The 16464-nt window shown below is 48.4% G+C and overlaps 1 protein-coding gene across 4 annotated transcripts in view; it reads left to right on the top strand.

The window, feature by feature from the left end:
* Positions 1 to 16464, top strand: part of Pknox2 (PBX/knotted 1 homeobox 2) — a 261265-nt gene that overhangs the window by 197071 nt on the left and 47730 nt on the right. For all 4 annotated transcript variants that reach the window (XM_021207266.1, XM_021207267.2, XM_029543247.1 and 1 more), the window contains one exon: positions 591 to 730. In XM_021207266.1, the coding sequence (XP_021062925.1) occupies positions 591 to 730 (140 nt within the window). The remainder of the gene's footprint in view (positions 1 to 590; positions 731 to 16464) is intronic.

Here is a 16464-nt window from a genome sequence, read left to right as displayed (position 1 = left end):
ATCTTCTGAACTCAAGAGCACTAGACATGTACATGGTACACATACATACATGCAGTCAAACCTCTCATACAAAAAAGATTCATAAACATAATTAAAGTAGTTTATTGTATTATGGTTTTGTTTTTGCTTTTGTTTTTATTTTTCTACTTCTGGGCAAAGATCACAACATTTGTATTAAGAGCCATCTCTTAGGCCAAGACATAGTAGGTACACCTGTGATCCCAGTATTTGGGAAGTAGGAACACAAAGATCACACATTCAAGGTGAGCCTCAGGAACGTAACAAGGTTTAAGCTAACCTGGGCTACGGGAGACCCTGTCTCAGTAAAATAAAACTAAGTTCTCTGTTTTCTAAGTGTGTTTGGCATCCATTCCCTGGTTACTACGTGTTGTTTTGTTTTGTTTTTTAAGAACATACTCATTTGAAGAAAATGAAAAGACTGCTTTCACTGTCCGCTATAGCAAATGCATAAGGAATACACTTTCTTATGTAGAGCTCTCTTGCCAACATTCTCCCTCCAGGCCCAGCATAGACCAAGAGAGACCTTTCTCACTCCACCTAATCTGCCTTCCTGTTCCTTCTCTCTGCAGATGACAGCAACTGCCCAGCCACCTTCCAAGGCCCAGGCTGTCCACATCTCAGCGCCCTCAGCTACCGCCAGCACACCTGTGCCCAGTGCCCCCATTGATCCGCAGGCCCAGCTGGAGGCTGACAAGCGAGCTGTGTACAGGTAGGGGACTCTCCAGCAAGCCTTGGCTGATGTCTGAGAATGCAGATCAGAGAGTACACTGGTCCACTATGACAGCCAGCAACATCAATTCATCAATTCAGAATCCACTTACCCCCCAGCCAGTCACTGCGGGTTTACTTTAGCTACTGGAAGTATCTGCAACAGATATGAGGGTATGGTCAGTACTAACCATGAAGACTCCCTTCCCATCTCAAGTGGGAAGGTGGGCCCTAATGAATGTCAGAAACCCTCAGTTCAGCCAGCCAAACCCTCTCCCTGCCCTGTTTCTCACTGCCTTCGCACCAGGAAGCTTACTAGTCATCTGGCTGTACCATCTACAACTTGATAGTCACTAAACTGTGTGTGCATGCAAACAGGGAGAGCTTATTAAAACACAGTCCTAGGCTGCAGGCTCAGGTTGAATCAGTTGGTCAATCAACAGGAAGAGGGGTGTGAATTATCATTGTCAGCGTCCCAGGTAAACTTAGCCCCAGCTGTTCCTTAGGCTACACTCTGATTCATGCTCTTAGCAAGAAGTGTTGTGTACAACTGTGTGGGTCCTGGTACTTCTCCAAAGTGAGTTTGTTGAGAACAGGCTGCTCTGCCCCGTCATCTCATTCTGCCTACGCCATGTACCCAGGGGCAGCATCCTGAAGGAGAAGGTGGTGAAGCTCAGGGAAGTACCCATCAGCTTTAATGAACTCTAGTTCTTGTGTGTGTAGTTGGGGAAGAAGTTATTGTTACCTCAAAACAGACCTGGCCGGGCGTGGTGGTGCACGCCTTTAATCCCAGCACTTGGGAGGCAGAGGCAGGCAGATTTCTGAGTTTGAGACCAGCCTGGTCTACAGAGTGAGTTCCAGGACAGCCAGGGCTATACAGAAAAACCCTGTCTCGAAAAAACAAACAAACAAACAAACAAACAAACAAAACAAAAAAAAACCCAGACCTGAATGAAATTGTTATTGTCATTTGTCCATGAAGATCCCACAGTAGAAAGAAAAGAGGCCCAAGTCTTCACTTGGTGTTGAGGCTGGACTCTGGCTCACATTTACCTGTGCAAGTTCCCATGTTCCCATGTATCGGCAAGTGCAACATACCTGGGAAAGGTATATGTCACGGCTAATTCCCATAACAGGGAATAATGCACCCAAGACAGGCGAACAGGAAGACAAATGAATAGGAAGACCGATTCCTTCCTTCCCCCACACCTCAAAGACAATGCCTATATGGTAATGGTGGTAATTAGTGATGTTATTATCATTATCCTCAGCATTATTTTTAGTTACTCAGATAAGCTGATTGCCGCTAATGCCAACGCCTAAGCCCTGCAAAAAAATAATAAAACAGTACCTGGTCCTTGCCTTGTGCAAAGAATAAGCCAGGCCCAACTGCCTGTGGATGCAGGGCTCTGCCCAAAGAATTCTGGGATCTGTTCGCAGTAACTACCATTGATAACTCCCTGGGATGGCACACTAGCCTCCCTCAGTGTCCTTTCCTCCCTCCCTCATACTCTCCTATAGGATCATTACTATTAGTATTGCAGACACCTTGTTAGACTCCTGGGAAAGAGTCAGGTAGGGCCAGGCAGTGGTGGTGCATGCCTTTCATCCCAGCACTTGGGAGGCAGAGGCAGGCGGATTTCTGAGTTTGAGGCCAGCCTGGTCTACAGAATGAGTTCCAGGACAGAGAAACCCTGTCTCAAAAAAAAAAAAAAAAAAAAAAAAAAAAAAAANANANANAGAGAGAGAGAGAGAGAGAGAGAGAGAGAGAGAGAGAGAGAGAGAGAGAGTAGGTAGTTACTTGTCACCCCAGGAACCAATAGATATGCAAATAAGAAGGCACCAGTGTGTACTCAGAGAAATGGGCAGGTTTCCTTTGGGAGGCAGGGTTGGTGCCTGGTCTTACTGGCTGAGCAAGGGACTCCACCAGGTGGAGAAGAAGGCAGGTTAGTCCTTTGAGGCAAAACAGAAATTGCTGTGTTATAGGATTAGGGTCAGCTAGTAGCCAGAGCAGCTTGGGCCAGAAAGAGTGATTACACAGCTGCCTATTCATGAGCCTGGGTACCTCCTGTAGGTGTGAGCCTCGGTGAGCAGCTTGAGAAGGGAGAGGAAAGAAAGTGACCTCGGCAAGCTACCTGGCCAGATGGCTCATAATGCTCAGTTTAGACAACTACTACTCCACATGTGGTCCACAGGCCAGCAGCATCACATCGTAGGACTAGATTAGAGCCGATAAGAAAGGCAACATCTTGGAGCCCAACCTCCGGATTCTATATATGAAATTCACATGGTCCTAGGTGATTCCCATGCACCTTAGAGGGTGATCTCAGGCATCTCTTCAGACCCCTAGGGGCGGAGTGTGCGGTGAGCATAGATTACAGAGTGCCTTTGATTAAGAGGATCTTGGGGCCTGGAGAGTTCAAAGAACTGACTGCACCTCCAGAGGATGCATGTTTGAGTCCCAGCACCCACATGACAGCTCACAACAGCCTTTAACTCCAGTTCCAGGCGATCCAATGCTTCATGATACCCAATCATGCATTCAGGCAAAACACTCATACACAGAAAACAGTACACTTTTTATAAAGTGCTCTGTGGGAGAAAGCATGGTGCTTAAGGTGGAGGGCTAAGAAGACTGAGCATAGTTCATACAAACTCCCAGTTCCCACTTCGCTGGTCCTCCTTCCTCTGACCTCTCTCATTATTGCCCCTAGGCCACAAACACGATCACCACTGTGCATCCAGTCATGATATCTGCTAGAAATAAAGTTTCTGGAAATGCAAAATTGGTCCTCCCTCTCACTGAGCCTGAAGGTTTACGATAGAGTCAGGAAGCACATTTAAGAGGAGTTAATGAAGCAGCCTGTGTACACTTCTGGCACCATGGCTGATATAAAGCAGAGCTGCACTCCACAAGACCATCCCAACAAGATTCCTGGGCTCCAAAGTCCTTCCCAGGATGCCAGGCTCATGCTATACCCAAGCCAAACCTTAGGAGAGATGACGCACGGGACCAGTCCACAGGAGAGGTGACCCATGAGACCTGTCCACCATGTCACGTGAAGTATGACTCAGATAGTCCTTCTATTAACACTTCTTCCAGCTCATCCCCTATCTTCCCCTGGGATAACCCAACAAAAGCCCTTAGCATTTGCCCAAGGTGGACTTGTGACCATCTGACCCAATACAGAGACTCCTAGGCAAACATGCCTGCCTGGCTCCTTGTAGCTAGGTTGTAGCTAACACGTATACCATTGCCTAGCTCTCTGGCTCTACTGCCTCTAGGCCCAGAGCCCGAGTTATCTCCTATATCCACACCTCTCCTATTAGTATCAGCAGCACTCTCTGCAGTCATTGCTTGGACGCCCAGTCTCCTGTAGGGTCAGTCATTTTAATTAGATTTGCCTGCCTTGGGCAGTTTCGTTGTTCCCAAAGCACATTAGGGAGTCCACATTTTATGTCAATAAATGTAACAAGACCCTTCCATTCAGATTAGTGCCCAGCACTACTTTTTTGGAAGTCTTCCGTGTGGCCCCTTCCACATGGAAAAAAGATGGGGGAAGCTCCCCCCACCCCTGCCCTGCCAGCAGGCAGAGGGACAGTATGACAAAGGGGAGGGAGCCTGCCAGTGCCCCTAAGGTTTTATTTGTGTATAAGGACGTGTTAATGAAATGTATTGGGTTCCCTTCTGATCTGGAAGCTGGGGGAGGGGACGAGCAGAGCCCGTCTTTAATTGGATCATACCGGTGCATCATCTGGGCTAATCAGCAAAGCAACCAGGAGCTCCGGCTCAGATTAATGATTTCAGTCTAATCCAAGCGGATCCCATGATTGGATGCGCATCCCGAATAATTGTGTTTGTGGCCCAGGAGCAATGATGAGAGGGGATCGGAGGAGGGGAGGCCTGTGGAGTAGGAGGTTTATTTAGGTTTGGATGGCCCTCAGTTTTCTCAGCCACCACCTCAACTCGGCTGTTTCCTTCCCAGGGAAGTTCAACTGTAACTTGGACTGCCACACCTCACCTGCCACGCTGCTGAACGGTGGTCAGGTGTCAGGTGCTGTTTGAGACCGAGGGATTAGGCTGCTGAGCTGAGATGGGGCCAAGAGGGTGAGGTTAATCCAGCTTTCACTCCCCTTCCTCCCCCTCCAGACTCCTTCATTCCCCTTTGAAGTGTGTGGGTTCCCATGGAAACCGTGATGTCCTGGGGAGCAGTAGAGTGGCAGGGAGCTAGGCTGGCCAGGTGCGAGGTGGGGAGGTGGGTGAGTGGGGGAGGGAGAGTGATTTTGCAGAGCATGCTCAGCTAAGGTACTGGCTGTCTCCTGCAAGAACCTCTCTGAGAGTTCTGATCCCCCTGTTGGTGCTGAAGTTACCTACGATAAAGAAATGTGGGCTGGAGGTCTGAATAGCCAAAAAATAGTAAAGCCAACTATGCTTTGCTTCCCCATTAAAAAGCACTAGGGGTCAGCTGCAGAATCGGGTGGAGGATCTCAGACCGTATTTCTTTGTCCCATTAATTAATTGGATTAACATTTCTGTGCCTTCCACTTGCTGGACTGTTAACTCCATGGGGACAGGGTTGCGTTTCTGTCTATCCCACTCATTGCTCTGTCCCCAGCAAGTTACACAAGTCAGCTTTAACAGCATAGGCAAAGAGGGTGCTGAGACAGGCAGTGGTGGCTCACGCCTGTAATCCCAGCACTTGGGAGGCACAGGCAGGCAGATTTCTGAGTTTGAGGCCAGCCTGGTCTACAGAGTGAGTTTCAGGACAGCCAGGGCTACACAGTGAAACCCTGTTTTGAGGGGCGAGGGGATTGATTAAATAGGTTAGACAGTACTCCATAAATATACTGTGTTCCTAGTTTGAGATACTGGCAATTGGTGGGGGGGGGCAATCGAGGAGCATGGTTTATAACATTTGCCAATTTCCATGTTGTAAATGTACCTTCCATGACCCACTCAAAGCTGCTACACAGACAGGACTCAGTACAATCCGAATTCGAGGATCCAGGACACAGGCACACAGTCTCTAATACTGATGGAGGGAGGGAGATAATCCTGGGTGCAGATTCAGTAGCTTTCAATGGCCTTGCTCTTCCTCTTCCCGGTCTGTCCCCTGGGGCCTAACTCTGGGATCTTAACTTGAAATGTTCTCTCTTTAATGACTTAGTGCTTCAAAAAGTGCTGAAGGCGGAGTAAGTGCTGGATACGTGTGTGTGTGTGTGTGTGTGTGTGTGTGTGTGTGTGTGTGTATACCGTGGTGCTCCACCTGAGTGCCAAGGCCCACTGTCAGCATCCGCCCTGGTCCAGGAGCCTTTGCTGGCTTACCAGTGAGAGAACTCCTTCATGGCAGTTCCAGAAGCCCTGCTTTAAACCTTTCACCCACTCTTTCTTTTCTTGGTGTTTTTGCATACTGCACACTGAGAAGACTTAAACAGGTCCCCCAGATCCCATGAACCATTCAGCAGGGACCCTCCACACTGGTGTGTCCCACCCGCTGAGAGCTCATGCTAAGTCCAACTGTCACTCAACAAACCAAGGTGAATTCCTAAAATGCTATGTATATTACACCCATTCCTGTTGCATCCGGTCTGGGTTCTTCTCAAATCCACACCTGTGGGGGAAGGGAGGAAACGGACAGCAAGTATCTGAGTATTGGTCAGACCACTCCCAGGAGAGCATCCTAAAGGTCACCGAATCCCGAAGCTTGATCCCGACAGTCCCTTTAGCTGGAGGTGCAAATTCAGCTTAGCAACCCATGCTAGGCAGGGGAAGTATAATGATGTTCTAGAAATAGACGTGGTGATAACTAACTTTGTCACCTTGGGCGAGTTAATCTCTCAGAGCCTCCATTTTCTCAACTGTAGAAAAGAAAACCCTAATACCCAGGATAAAGTTACATAATGTTAGGTAATGCCCAGTGCAGACAGCAGTGTGTGTTGAGTGGCCTGGAGGGTCTTAAGTGTAGGCCCATCTTATGTGGCTTTGGCCCTTCTCAGTCCGAAGCACTCAGTGATGTAGGTCTCAGAATTAGGAGAGGAGCCTTGGCAGCTGCATAGTACACGCGCTGGCTCCACAACTGGGCACTCAGTGTTTCTATGTCCCAGCTTCCTCCTCTCTAAACGGGAGTGAGCGTAAGGCTATATCTTCATCAGGACTGCCACGAGGATTAGATTGCACAGGCAAAGGCTTAGTAAAGAACCTGGGTGGGGGCAGGTGCTGGGGAGAGGCTCAAGAGTCAAGTGCTTACAGCTCTGAGCATGGAGATCTGAGTTTGGATCTCTAAAAACAAACAAACAAAACAGGGCAAGGCAAGTGCTCATTTGTTATGGCAGTGATGGGGGTGTGTGGGCAAGCACCCATCTCAAAAAAAATAAGGTGGTAATGAAAGCAGAAGACATCTGACATTAACTTCTGACTCCCTTATGCATGGGCAAGTATGCTCCCACACACGTGTGCGCACACACACCACATGTGCACACCTGGCTGATGGTAAGTGTTCTCTGTAGGTGTCAGCTGCTGTTGGACGTTTTTTGGGAAATTGAAGCAAGCAGGGTCATCAGGTCTAGGAAGTAAAGAGCAGGGCTCTGGTGATGGGAGCGGGCTCCTAACCAAGTGGTTTTCACAGTGCTACTCAACGAAGCATTTATTCAGTGTACTGTGTGCATGTAGAGCATTATATTAAGTCCTAAAGGCATTGCTCAATGAAAAAATGTGCAGGCAGGGCATGAGGAGGGGGAGGGGGAAGGGGAAGGGGAATGGACATAAAGAGTAACTGAAATATAAATTTGGCACATAATAAGGGATCTAAAAATGTATCCAAATATCTGACTTAAGGCATCTGCCCTGTGTGGGAGAGTCATATTTTCCCAAGGGAGGCAAACCCTGAGAGAGTGGCATCAAAGTTGTCCTTTTAGGGGCTGGGCTGAGAGATGCTAGAAAGTCAGTGTCCCTATGATCTGGTAGACCAGTGGCAGGGGTCCTGCTGTGACTGTCCTCTGCAGCAACTTCCTGGCCAGCACCCTGGGAACTGCCACTTTGTAACGATGCGTCACTGAGGGAATTTGTCCACCCTGTGACCAAAGAGTGTTCTGGCTACAAGTAAGTGACCCTAGGGCTTAACTCTTTGTCTTCACTGGCACTATACTTGGTCCTTTATGGAACGTGTTGGGTAAGGTGGCCTGAGGATAGCATGAGAGAGATGGAGTCATTCCAAGGAAGAAATTGGGACCAGAGCTCTGGGCCAAGGCCTCTGAAGTATTAGATACAGGGAACAGATGTTCCAGGCTGTGTCCTTGGCAAGGTTTTGTGAACTAGAAACTTTAGTGACCATTGCATGCTCTCAGGAGCAGCTGGATCTGCTGGCATGGGAAGTAACATCTTAGCTAATGGCTGCCACCAGGGGTTCCAGCCTACTGGGACCATTATCTGAGAAGTGATATCATGTTCTTGTTTCTCTAGTTCCAAGGAGAGCCCATTCTATCCCCTTCCCACTGGCATCTGAAGGTTCTCAGCTCAAGCTTAGCTTCTGCACAGGTTATTAGAAGGCCAGGGGGCTGTAGCTACCTTGTTCTGAAGCAGTATGTATGCCCAGAGGTGGCAAATGCTGTGTCTCCACTGCTCAGTCCTAGTCTAGGTAGAGTTGCATTGTCCACAGACTGTGTTCACACCCCACCTGGTCATAACTTACTGGTAAGAGATCCAGGAATCTCGAAGCCCAAACACGTATCCTCACAAGGTCATACACTGCTTAGTACATGGAGACCTCAATGACAAGAGGCTACAACTGAGATGCATACTCCACTGTCCCTCCTTACAAAGTCAGAAGTCATCAGTACTGGGTCTCCCTACTAGTGCAGATGAGGTGGGTAGAGTGGGAGAAGAGCATCCTGGGGCTTTAGGACTTCTGTCTCTAGAGGATTCTTACTCGGTCAGCTAACCCAACCCACTCCCCTATTAACTAGCAGTACTCTGCATTTCTTAGACACTGGTTCATTTCATGGCCATGTGGAAAGAACATAGATTAAGGCTTCGGGCTTCTAACTCTATCACTGGGCAAAATCACTGACCCTCTTTGGAGAGGCTTTTGTACCCTATAGAGTAGACATCGAAAGAGAAACAGAGGGAGAGAGAAAAAGCGAGAGAGTGCGCCTGGCACATCAAAAAATAACATCAATATGATATCTCAACAATGTGGATGCAGCCTTATTCCCACACAGAAATGTTATTAGCAGATGTACTTCTGGACGCCTATGTGATAAAACAAAGATTTCCTGTCTTGGCAAAAGTCTTGATGATTAAGGATACTCGGGGTAGCTTGGCTTTTGACCCCAATATTTGAGGATTGGGACAGAAAGAGGGGAACAAAGTGATTCAAATTAGCCAGTGAGATGGCTCAACAGGTAAAGGAGCTTGCTGCCAAGCCTGATGACTTGAGTTTGATCCCCAGAACCCACATGGTAGAAAGACAGAACAAAGCCTCCAAGCTGTCCTTTGATCTCCCCATGTGCAACCACCCACCCACACACCTAAATAAATGAATGTAAAAAAAAAAAAAAAAAAAAATTCAAAATTACCACATGGGAGAGATGGAAGAGTTCATTATTTGGAGTTTAGACATCCAAGTTTATGTTTCAAATCATTTGTTTGGTAAAATCATTCAACCACCCAGCATATCATCGGGTTGCTATTCAGTCGAATGGGTGTGTTAAGTGCACAGGGGTAGATTGCAGTAAGTATTTTATAAGAGCTTCTTATAACCCAACAAGTGCCACCAAATACATGTGGGTGAGGTTCAGTCCCTGCCAGTGACCAAAGCGAAGTGGATCAAGACCCCTTCTCCTCCCCTAACCGGTGGATTTCAGGTGACCAGGATAAAAGCTCTGCCTGCCTCTGCCTCTCCTTAGCTGCCTAATTTCAGGAAATTCTTCCCTGTGCTTGTTACCTCTGCTTTTCACGATGGAGCTGGGCAGGAGTCTCGTGTGAGAGTTTTTTAGATTTTTTTGCTCTTGTAGACTAGACTTAACATCTACATTGTTGAGATTTCATATTGATTTTGTTTTTTGATGTGCCAGGCTCTCTTTCTGTGTGTGTCTCTCTCTCGCTCTTTCTCTTTGTCTCTCTCTCTTTCTGTTTCACTTTCTCTGTCTGTCTCTGTCTCTTTCTGTTTCTGTCTCTCTGTCGTCTCTCTGACTCTGTGTGTGTGTGTGTGTGTGTGTGTGTGTGTGTGTGTGTGTGTGTGCGTGTGTGTGTGTGCATGTACACAAATGTGCATATAGACAGAGGGATACCAAGAAGACTCTGACATGCCTGGGTCCCACACTCACTGTCCCACCCACCTGGGGAAGAGAGTTAGGTTGCAGCCCAGGAACCCTAACAGATGCAGCTCCATTTTAGTAACAAGAAAAAGTCCTCTCCAAGGCAACCCAGGCGAGCATACCGCCCACTGGGCAGGACTAAAAATAATCCTGCTTGCTTTCAGCGTCACACCTGAAGTAAAAATACATCCAACCAGGGGCTTCTGGCTCTTCTCCCCACCCTGCTCCGCTCTCTCCATCTGGTGCTGTTGAAGTAGGGAGAAGGAGAGGCTGAACACGCACCTTTTTTCACACCCCACCCCAAGACCTTCCACCCCCTCACCCACGTACTGCAGCAGAAGCGGGTCCTTTTACAGCAACCATGTCCACAAGCTGTCGGATGGCTAAATCTGACTCTAGCTTGCCCAGTAACAACAGATTCTAAGCCAGAAAGAACTTCAGGCTCTTGCCTCAGAAACCTCATTGCTGTAGTTACACGGCTTGTCTCATTTGAGCCTTTCCATTCATCAGTGGTCAGAGCTTTATTGATCCCCTGCTAGTACCCCTCTCTGTTTCTACTTTCACTGGGAATTTAGGAAGTTACCAGGTCATAGACAGCAGTTGTTCAGTATGTAGTAAGGGAGATGGTTCTGTGTACAACAGCTGCGATTAGTAGGAAGAAATCAATGTCACAGGGAAATAAGGAATTTTTATTGATAGTAATAATAATAATTATTATTATTGTTATCATTATTGAGCTTTGGCTGGGCCTGGTGGCTCATGACTTTAAGCCCAGCATTCAGGGGACTAAGATGTGAATATTACTGGAGTTTGAGGCCAGCCTGAGCTACATCATAAGTTCAAAGTCAGCCTGGGCCTCATAACAAAACCTTGTCTCAGTAACTCGAAAGTGACATACAGAGCAGGAGACAGCATGGCCAAGAAGCTATTGAAACTGCAGTCAGAGGGACAGCAGAAAACACTGTGTCCCCGTGTCATGTGACTTGCTTATAGTTTTCCCTCACAAAACTAGAAAGGAGCCATTGGACATTGGGAAGATGACGTTGGGCTGGAGAGATGGCACAGTAGGGTAAAGTGCTTGGTGCTCAAGCAGGAGAATGAGTTCAGCTGCTCAGTGTCCATGTGAAAGTTGGTGTGTCTGTGCATGACTGTAACACCAGCACTGGGTGAGGGTAGAGTGACTGGCAGGTCTCTGGGCTTGCTGGCCAGCCTCCCTAGCTGAAACAGTGAGTGCTAAGCTCAGCGAAAGACTGTATGTCAAAGACTAAAGTGTAGACAGACAGAGGAAGTCCATCTCTGTCCTCCATGTGTGCATTCAAAAGAGGGAGGAAGGAAGGAGGGAAGGAAGGAAGGAAGGAAGGAGGGAGGGAAGGAAGTTGGTTTTGCATTCTGAAAATAACAAGGCATCTCTCTCTCCCCTCTCTTTCTTAGCCTCTATTGAAATTAGTACATAGGCTCATTTTCCAGCCAAATGAGTCAGCAGACAGGGGAGACAAATGTATGGAAGTGGATGGTTTCACTGTTGCTTTGCATAAAGGAGTCTATATACCTTTGGGGGAGGGGGATATAAATGAGTATTAATTGATAGTTTACTGGGTGCCAAAGACTTTTAGTTAACTATGTATAGGAGGAATTATCTCTGCTATCTAAAAGTGGAAACCAAGGCTCAAGACATTCTATAACCTGCCCAAATATCATGCCATTGTCTCCAAAGTCTGTATTTGTTCCAACCTCCTCTGCTTCCTACTGTGACAACGATGAAGGAGCTAGACAATCGATAGAGCAACTCATGGAGTGTCTTCACAGGAGAGACAGTGTGTGGAGTTGGGTTCTGCCAATCATTAGAAGGGCTTGGAGGAGTGCAGGAACAGGAAGCTCGGGTGCAAGAAGTCACCGGAGCCCAGTGAGGAGCCAAAGCCTGGAGCAGTGCCTTCTGGGATATCGTCTCTGTGATCCCAATGTTCTCTGGCCTGGGACACTAGCAAGAAAGCATCACAATGCCACCCCCTGGTAGAGTTTCCCGGACAGCACACCATGTGCGTGTCTTTGGCAACCATGTGTGTCAATAAGGGAAAGCCGTAGCTTCAATGCCAGCCCCACCCTTAGTGTCCCATCCCAGCGAGCCCTCTGTCCAAGAGATTTAGTATCTTCTGGAGCAGGTTGACCCTGTCTGTGACTTTGGTCATGCTACATTGTTTCCACCCAGAAATCTCTATCACTGTCATCCACCCCACCCTCTGGTCATCATCCTGTCCCATCTGGGGAGGGCTCTCACTACCCTGTCCCCTTTGGAGAGAACCTAGGGCTCTGTGTGGAGTGGACACTGAGCCTGGGCTCCCTCTGCCCACACCTCAGCAGGATGTGTCTGGCTGGGCAAGGATGCTAGGGGAGTCTGGAGGCCCCGTGGATGTCCGTGGCGGTGGATGGGAGGAGGTGGATAGCCTGGTCAGGTGGGCACATACTTGGCTCATACATCATTGAGGTCTGTAGCCTGGTCAAGGTCACAAGGAGAGATAGGGCTGAGACACTCCGAAGGGACAGAGGCTTGACTGTGAATCACAGGATTTATCCCACAGAGCACTGGTAGTGATGTCCCAAGCCTGGGACCATCCCTCAGCCCCTCCCAATCTGCCATGGCCCCTGATTCTGACTTGTGTCTATTCTGACACATTTTCGTATCCCAGCCTCTCTGAAGCTGTTTGCATTCTTTCCCATCCTGTTTCTACTCTTCCACTAAGTAGGAAAAAAAAAAAAAAAAAAAGGTTTTAATTAAAAACAAAAGAAACAGCACAGCCAAGTTGTCTACAGAGGAGGAAAGGGAACCAGGAATGGACCCAACTGTCTTTTCCTGATTCCTTTCCATAAAGAGACATGTGCTGCAGCCACAGAGGGGAGCATCAAGTCAGACTGGAGTGTGCAGACTGCCAGGAAAGCTGTGGTCTCTGCTCCAGTCTTTGCAAACTTTACGGAATCTGATCAGTCCAATCTTTGCTAAGAACCTGTCTTGAAGTGGGGGAAGGAAGAGAGCTTAGTGCGGGCCGTGGTGGCGCACGCCTTTAATCCCAGCACTCGGGAGGCAGACGCAGGCGGATTTCTGAGTCCGAGGCCAGCCTGGTCTACAGAGTGAGTTCCAGGACAGCCAGGGCTATACAGAGAAACCCTGTCTTGAAAAACCAGGTGGGGCCGTCTGCAGCCGGTGTCCTGCCCAAGTCTGATCCATCTGCTTCCCCTGGGGGGCGCAGTCTCACCCAGTTAGCCACACACTAGTCACTCTTGACCCGCCTATTTGGGTGATGTAGAAAACACGAAGGCAAAAGTGTCAGAAGTAATTAAACCAAACGATGACTTAAACCCCTGTAGAAATCAACACATCCGGTTTAATCACCTTCTTAAGCTAGCACAAGGCTTCAATTCTGTGGAGAGGGTTTCTTTATTTCTTCGGATCGTTAACAGGAGCTGCATAGCTTGAGGTTGGTTTTAGTTCGGATGCTCCCAGGGAGAGGTGATGAGGGTGGGGTTGGGCCGGGGGGGGGTGGGCTGCTCCGAAAAGAGAAAAGGAATAATAAAACGTTATTTGAAACCATCCCTTCTCCCCCTCTCCAGGAGACTAGCCTTGTCTCTCCCGCCCTCCTGCCTCTGTCCGAGCTCCCAGCACCCAGGCGGAGGCACAGTGCTGAATGTGCTAAATTAGGCCATTAGAGAAATTCATTTCTCTTTATTAGTCTGTGTCAAATCCTTTTTATTAGTGGCTGGAAACGACCTCTCTTCTGCAGTAAAATGTCATGCCAGTTCACTCCTTTTATTTGTTCTGCACTGACGAGGCTCAAACTCTCACTGAATTAGTGCAGTGAGATTTATTTCCTCCAAATTTTGAAAGGCTTAAGAGAGATTGGGGTGGTGGGGAGGGGAAGGTTCGGTCAGGAGGGAGGTCCCTGTGGGGAGCAGAGTTGGGAAGGAGTGAGGAGGGAGAAGGTGAGCTTCTTTGGAGGTCAAATGTCCTCTGCTCTCTGGAAATAAAGTCTAATGACCGTCTCTCATATCTTGTTCATCTCCTGGCCCTGGGGACTAAGTTCCCAGATTTCTGCTTCGAGATTCTGAAGGGTGATGATCCACAGACAAATGAACCTGGACAGCAGGGAGAAGGGCTCCTTAAAACCCATGTTTTTGAGCTGGGCATGTAGTTCACTAGTGAAGCACTTGTCTGCTTATGCATGGGAACCTAAGTTGGGTCACCAGCACTAAAAAGCAAATATTCTTGCTGGACAAAATGACATGCTAGAAACCAAACTCATATACAGTTTGAGGCCACTTGATTTAAAGCTGGCGTGTGTGTGTGTGTGTGTGTGTGTGTGTGTGTGTGTGTGTGTGTGAATTTCTTTGCCCTATTCCATCCCCAAAGACATTCCCATGCCAGGTTGCTTAGGTGTCAGCCTCCATGGACCCTTCCTTACTTAAGCCTGAAGCAGAAGCTGCTGAAGAGCCCTCCTCAATAGGGCCCAGTGGGAGCTACGGCTTCTTCCCCACTTGTGCTGAGATCAGGAAGGGTGGCTTAGAAGGGACAGTAGCTCATCTGCAACTGCTCTGGGGACAGCCTTAAGAGCCAAAAGCTGTGGCTGCAGCCCTGGAGCCCATCAGGGTCACTGGCTCCTTGAACCTCTCTTAGAGGTTCAAGGCAGTCCTTAGCTGTCCCCGTGCCAGTAGGAAACTAGTTCACTGGGTGACATGCAGGATAACGTATGGGATCCACACATAGCCCACTGGCCTGGCACGGCTCCCAGTGACGGACTCCTGTGTCAGTGGGATGAAGCAGTCACAGGAACCTGAGGAGGAGGGATAAGAGAAGGGAGGGGCTGACAGTGCTGCTCAGCTGTCCAGTGTTCAGCCTACAGGGGAGCAGGAGCCTAACACAGTCCCATGGAATCTACCCTGGACCGTAGCCAACACAAAAAAGCATAGAAAATATCCCAAACTGTGGGATGGCTCAGTGAGTTAAAGCATGTACTGTCAAGTCTGGTAACCCGAGTTCAGTCCCCAGGGTTTCAATCCCCAGGGTTTCACATGGTGGATGGAGGGAGTTAGCTCCTGCGAGTTGTCCCCTGACCTCCAATATGTGCAGTGTGGCATGTGCACACCTCCAGTGAACAAACAAATATAGTACGCACCCCCAATGAATAGATAGGTAAGTAGATAAATGTATAAACAGTACACAACCCCATAAATAAATAATAATGTACACTGCAATAGATAAATAAATAAATGTAATGAAAGATGGAAAGAAAATACTCCCAAATGAAACAAAGGAGCCCCAGATATTCCCCCCCACATCCATTCTAAGGAGGCCTGACACCTTCAAGTGGAAGGTTTGTAATACAAATCCATACAATGGCTCTGCAGAAGAGGGCATGTAATTCCCCAATGTGTTTGATGCTGCCACCTTATGCCCCACCGCCACCCCTGCAAACCTTGCTCTGTGGCTCTGTCCTGTAGCCTGACTCCTGCTACTGTTAGCCACATCTTTTCCACTCCTCTCCTGGCCCCCTCTCACACTATCACAGGTGGCTGTGTCAGCCACCTCAGAGTTCCTTGCTTTCCCTGCTCCTGCTGGTAATACCTCTCCTCAGCTTTTTGCATGGCTGCCCCCTCATCATTACAAGCTTAACTTAAATGTCACCTCCTCAGAGAGGCCCTCCCTGACCATTCTAAGAAAAGCTGCTTGCTCCTTCCTGCAGGGGCAAGAGTAGGAGCAAAGGAAACCTCTTCCCCTCTTTATGCTTGTAGCTGGAACACTGAATCCCAACAGGCCCCACCTACCTGCACCATATGTCACTCATGCTGTGCACACAGGAAACACAACTCTGCACATACACTACATACAGGTAAGGCATACACTAGGTGTGTGGCATACAAAATCCAGCCCCCAGTTGCATGTACAGAGCCCCATGTGCGTATGTACTGTATGAACACAGCATCCCATGCACACACAGTGAAACAAACATGCTGGCATAGGACAAACACTTGCTCTATGGAGAGCCTTCCCCCCACATCCCCCACCTCTATATTTGGTTAGCATCTGCCCCCCCCCATCCCTCTAGCCAGGGAAGAAGGAATGTGCAGTGACCGAGAGGCTGCTGTGGGCCGGGGCATAGGCTGCACCCCCACCACCTGGCACGATGCTTCGGATTATTAGTTCCTGGTAATTTAGTGCCCTTGTACAGAGTCGATTTGTGCCTTTCATTCCTAATTGATCTAGTGGCTGTTTAAATGGCAGCAGGCATCTGTTGAGAGTAGGAAGGTTCATAAGGCGCAATAATTCATAACGCCGTCTGGAATTTGCCTTTCATGGCCCTCAGCTAAACCACTGCAGGGCTCTGCTTAAATTACAGCCACTGAGGCTTTCTTTGGTATTCCACTCAGGGCCAG

Source organism: Mus pahari, chromosome 10 (assembly GCF_900095145.1).
Source record: "Mus pahari chromosome 10, PAHARI_EIJ_v1.1, whole genome shotgun sequence".
Lineage (NCBI taxonomy): Eukaryota > Metazoa > Chordata > Mammalia > Rodentia > Muridae > Mus > Mus pahari.
This window is presented reverse-complemented; position numbering and strand designations above follow the sequence as displayed.